Source organism: Morone saxatilis, unplaced genomic scaffold (genome assembly GCF_004916995.1).
Source record: "Morone saxatilis isolate NCDOM2014 unplaced genomic scaffold, NCSU_SB_2.0 Contig11, whole genome shotgun sequence".
In the NCBI taxonomy this organism is placed as follows: domain Eukaryota; kingdom Metazoa; phylum Chordata; class Actinopteri; family Moronidae; genus Morone; species Morone saxatilis.
This window is the reverse complement of record NW_023339663.1, coordinates 17,611,760-17,617,903: the sequence shown is the minus strand read 5'-3', so window position 1 is coordinate 17,617,903 and position 6,144 is coordinate 17,611,760. Positions and strand designations below refer to the sequence as shown.

General features: G+C 36.0%; 1 protein-coding gene across 1 annotated transcript in view; it reads left to right on the top strand.

The window, feature by feature from the left end:
* LOC118320938 (CUB and sushi domain-containing protein 1-like) overlaps positions 1–6,144 on the top strand; it is a 263,711-nt gene that overhangs the window by 89,306 nt on the left and 168,261 nt on the right. The window contains exon 5 of the mRNA XM_035652065.1: positions 403–610. Coding sequence (XP_035507958.1) covers positions 403–610 — 208 coding nt within the window. The remainder of the gene's footprint in view (positions 1–402; positions 611–6,144) is intronic.

The window sequence follows — 6,144 nt, the reverse complement described above, 5'->3', positions numbered from 1 at the left end:
CTTGCTGCCTGATATATCCCACCGACTGACAGGTGCCATGATAACGAGATAATAAGTGTTATTCACTTCACCTCAGTGGTCATAATGTTATGGCTGATCAGTGTATAGGCTATTGAACATACTATGAAAACAAAAAACACATTAAAAAGTTAGTGTTTTTATTAAAGTGTGATTATTAATCAATCAAGATCAAAGCTGTTAATAAGACAGCACAAATATAAACAGTAAAACAATATGCAAATATTGAGCACAGCAAATAAAAATTATAAAACGGAAATAATAAAAATAAATGAATAGATAAAAGAAAAAAACATAAAATTATATTTAAAATATAAAAAATACATATGTATGTTGGAGAGTTGCTATTTCTTCTCATTCTCTGTCCTCTTTGTGTCTCTCCAGCGGAGGGAGCATGTGGCGGTACTTTAAGAGGCACTGCAGGTTCAATAACCAGCCCTGGATACCCTGCAGAGTATGACAACAACCTTGACTGTACATGGTCAGTCCTCTCTGAGCCCGGGGACACTATAGCTCTTGTCTTCAATGACTTCTTATTGGAGGACAAATATGACTTCCTGGAGATCAGCGGGACAGAAGCACCAAGCATATGGTGAGATACATTTCATTCACAGGCCACAATGTTAAGGAGATACGTTGGCGAGCAGGCTTGACACATCTCATGCTAAGTGGGACAATAGTGAAAGCAGACACACATGCAATTACATCTGACATTTGAGAAGTGATTAGCATCAACATACATACACCATAGCCTTGTTCTATAAATTAACTGGGTACTCAATTTACTACTTTCCAAGAATTAGTAGCCCTTTATTGTTCTGTGAACTGACTTGTTCACATTAAAGGGAACAGTTGTTGTTTTCAATGCAATTTTCTCTAACTTGTATACTTTCAACAAGGCCATTTAATATTAAAAGAGGACTAATGATGTTGTTGGGGAGGACAGATACAACTACTGATTGATTAGCTGCACAGGAGTCCTGTTGATTTTCCTGATTTATTCAAATCCCACAGGGAAGGTGATAAATTGTTGTTTTCACTCCCATTTTCCGTGGTCGCGTTTGAAAATTAGCACTCAGTTGCACCAGAACCCACTCTGGTTTTTAAATTTAGAGCGCTGTTGGAATTCACGTTGGTTTGTTCAGGATATCACACATCTCCATCGAAGGCTGATGATGTGTTTTTGCAGGGGTGGAGGCAGCCTAATGGTTAAGCATGCAGGGTTGTCGCTCAAGTTGCTAGAACTGCTGTGGAGGTGCAAGTTAAAAAGTAGTTTGCCCTCCCTCAGTAAAAACGATAGATTCCTGTGAGCCATGTCTCGACAAGTAGTAGACTGTGATTTCTTTGAACGGGTTCTGGATTTCAGTAGTTGCGAAGCAGCGTATGGCTGAAAAAGAACATACATATTTACATTAACATTCACTTGATAAATGAAACTACATTTAGGAAACTCCACAGCAGTCGATATTAGCTTTTGTTACACCACATTTTACATTGGCTTGTTACAGAAGAGGAATTATTTTCTTTTTTAGCTGTTTTTCATAAAAACACTAATTAAATCAATTTATAAATATCTGTGCTAATCTCTGCCACATGAAATTATTTTTTAATTTTTATTTTTTTTTTGTAGAGAAATCAATCAGGAGAATTGTTTGCAGCATGTCTCTGTAATGCTTTGTAAACAATATACTGTATGGATTTACTCTTCCTCTGCCTGTTTTATCACTGCTAAATTCCCCCTAAAGATCCACAAAACTGCAAGGTGACATGGGATTTTTAATTCGGTAAATACAGATGTCTGTGCAACAAAGTTTGTATATAGAGATAATATGATAAAGTAATGTTGTGTAACAGCAACAAGACAAGTTTTGAATCTTAATCTTTATTAATCTTTTCTAACTAGTAAATATGATTCATAAAAATGCATTTATAGATAACCGTGTCCTGCAGAAACTGTCTGTCTCTCATTTTTCACATTCTCCTGACCTCAACTGATAGATGACATTGTCTTCCATGTGAAGAAATGGTTCATGATTGTGGCGCAACCAGCAGAAGAATAAAATGGATAGGTCGACAGATAAATAAGTGGAGTGAAAGAGGCAGAGAGGATAGCACCAGATGGAAACAAAAGGAATGGAGAATAATTGCACGTTTAGTCCTGTCACCAGCAGAGCGGTACACATCAACCATGGCATTCTCATGATACCGTTTGTGAGTATGTATGTGTGTCTGTGTCAGGTCTTAAGTGGCCCTCTGACTGTGTGAGCTGTTGATCGTTTCTCCAGGCTCTGACAGATTACACACACTCAAGTGCACACACAGACACACACACACACACACACAGTTTGTCTCTGACAGTATAACATTCAAGGACCACTGTCAACCCACCCTCTGCAATTCAGGGGGAAGACAGGGTGTGTACTGGAGAGTCCACCCAACATTTTGTCACATGGGAAATGGTGATTGCAACAACTGAAGCCTTTTGAAGTGACCATTCTAGTTTTAAATGACTGGCCTTAACATCCCTAAGCATTCACATTATAAAAACCCTAATACTACTACTAGATTTACAGTCTGCGCTTTGTTTTATGTAAATATGCCCCACAACAAACATAATTTTAACTACAGAAAAATACCAAAATGTATTTCTACTCAGTAAATAAATAAAAATAAAAAAATACATAGATCACAGGAACATGCCTTGTTTTGTTTTGGGTGATTGATAGGTGGATAGACACTACTATTAATTGATATGAACTTCTTCAAATTATATTTGTGTACATGAGAATTAGAATTTATGTCTCTAAACTGAAATATATTACTGGTATTTTGTATATTATCCAAGGTTTACAATAAAATGTACTAATTTTAATATTCACTATTACATAACAATAACAGTGGTCATTTGTGATTAATTGTTTTTTTTTGTTGTTGCATTTTTATTGTTTATTACATTTTATTGTAGGTTACAGTGCAGATGCAGATGTAAAACAGAAAGGGAGAGAGAGAAGGGGCATACAGCAAAGGTTCCATGTTGGAATCGAACTGGAGATGTTGCAATTATATGGTTTGAATCTTAGTCGCCATAGGCCACCCAGGCGCCTTGTATATTTAATGAAAGTTCACTGATCCAGGCCAAAAACAATATAATTATATATAAAAAATAACTTAAATGGTTTTTTGCCATACACAATCTTACACAATCTCCTAAGTACTTTTCTCCAGAGGTGGGATTACGAGATGATTGACATTTTCACTGAGGCATGTGGGCAGGTCATTGTGAGAATGACTGACACCTGACAGCACCACTGTGACGGGTTCTTCCTGTTTACCGAGAGCTTTTTCTGATTGGCTGTCCCAAAAGCAATTTCCTGTTTCATGTTCCTGTCTGCTTGCTGGCAGGTTGAATGTCAGGTTGACTAGATGTTACATATACACACATACCCACACCCACACACACACACACATGTAAGTAATTTTGACAATTTTTTTATTTTTTATTTAACTGGACAAAGTGAATGACTTGATTCCAGTTTGTCTGAATAGAATTATGGTCATATCATGTTATGTCAGACAGACATTTTATTTCTACAGACAGTTATAAGTAAATGTGTACCCTGTTTTTGGACCACTATTACTTTACCAACTTTAACTATTGTAACATTTCTTATAACCTTAGTCTTATTTGAAAGAGTATGCCTTGAATAATCTTACAGGCGACTAACATTCTAGGCTGTAACGCTTTTAAACCTGCCCTCTGAGTGAGTTTAGATAAGCGAAAGAGTGCACTTACTGACTAATGTGAACTTTATTTCACCGGGATTATTTGTGAAACATAAAGGAGCTGTACAGAGGATGAGGTAGAGAATAAAGGCAGCCAACTGGGAGACAAAATAGGTGACAGAGATGGGGTCAGTGAGACATAAAGAGAGATTTCATAAGACCTCTAGGCATTTGTGTTGCTGATTCCTGCTGTAGTCTAATGGCTTTATCACATTGTCTATTTAGCATATGAAATGTCAACAGGTCACACAGCTGCTTCTGTATGCAGTTGAGGAGGTCATCAGTCCCTCTCAGTGCATATTTGCTCATGTTTTCCATGAATCAAGATGACAATGCTTATTAATCTTGGAAACAAGTCATTTGATTGGAAACCTCAGTTCAGAAAGAAGACTGGATGAGACATCTTGGATTATTTATTTGTTTATTTAATTTATGTTACTTTAATGCCTAATTAATTTAGACATATGTGAACTAACCTTACATGAATACATATTATGTATTAGTGTAACGTTTTGTTTATGTTATCTATATAATTAAATAAAAATGCTGACCGGTGACTCTGATTTCATGAACCAGCTTTTCCATTTTTCTGGCCTTTATTAGCTAACTATCAATACTGAATTGCAGAATATCCAGTGTGTACAGAGCTTTCTGTCAAAGAATCAATCAACCATAATTTGTAATTAGTGGTCAATATGTTTGAAGATAAAGGGTTAAAGACACTAACACTAAAACGGTCTCTGTAAATAATGTTATAAGGACTATGGTCTAGACCTGCTCTATTTGAAAAGTGTCCTGAGATAACTTATGTTCTGAATAGGCGCTATACAAATAATATTGAATTGAACTGAATTGAAATCACAAATTACCTTTAATTGCAGACCAAAATACCAAGAATAATACCATCATCCAATACAGAATAGCACAGACAGGAATTCACAAGTATCTGAAGATAAACCGAACTTTTCTCATTGGTATTCTAATACACGTTTCTTTCTGTGTACCAGGATTTTGGTGACCTGAATAGGAAGAACATATAAACAGCTTATCCCAAATAAAGGCTTTACAGGGAATATAGGTTTTATCTGTAATGTTGTTACAGCTATTATCTTTAAATCTGAACAGATTTTCTTTCTGATAACTTAAAGTGAGCTCTGTTTATCAGTTTCATTAATATTTACAACAGGTCTTCCCTGCTCTTAAACCCCTCTCCTCTTTTCCTAATGTCTGCTCTTCCACAGTTTTCTCCATCCTTCATTTTTCTGTCTCTCTTTTTCCTCTATACTCTGCACTCCCTCTGGCTATCCCTTCTTCTTGTCTCTTTGTCCCTGCGTATTTCTCTCTCCCTTTCCCTTTATCTCTGTATTTCAAAGCTCGAAACAAAACTGAAATGGTTAAAGCCCAACAGTGTTAGTCCTGTCATTTTCTTCAACTGAATGAATTCTTACTCTCCTAAAGGCCATTATATCCAAGGAGCACGGCCAACAGCAATTAATCAAATTCTGTTTCTTATTGCTCACTACATTATTCACATTGATTTTAACCTAGTTGCCAGTGCTGCAAACTGAAGAATTTGCTGTAATGTATCATCACTATGATAGTCAAGGATTTTTAATAAGCAGTGGTTTGTTATGCTGATTTAAAGAGGCTGATGGAATCTCTGAATTTTCACATTAAATGAAGCCCTTCCCATCCTATCTCTTCCAGACTCCTAACTAAATGAAAGGCCCTAATTGCCAATTATCCCTTTAATTGAGTAACAGGGTCACTACACATATCGTGATGAAACTGTTACCTACAATTCAGGTCTCCTTCCTGAATCCATGACACCTGCAAAAAGTTATTTGCCTGGTTTTGTGGGTCTCTACATGATAACCATATGATATTGTATGATAAACTAGCAATTGTAATATTTTTTGTGATCACTTAACTTTAACTTAACTCCATTCAGCACTAATATTACATCATCACTATCATCAACAAATTTCATCTTTGGTAAAATTACTCAATCCTCATCCAATCTGTTTTCCTTGTTTTGTTGGTAATTTCTGACATAGTTTGCTGATGCTACTTTCAACAGACTTTAAAAAAGTAAAAAGGAAATCATTGTAATATGAACACACAAAATAACTGATGTTCTTACTGACTACAGTCCAGTAAACATGCAATTACCTGGATACATTATGTTAAAGGTGAGGCAGTGAGCATTTTTCTGACAATTTGCACTTTATTGTATAGGTTTGTATTCTGTTGCATTTTATTCTCCTTTATGTTCTTTTCTCTGTTGTATTACCGACAACAACTTGGGTTGGGTCTCTCTTACTCTGCTCTCTCTCTCTCTCT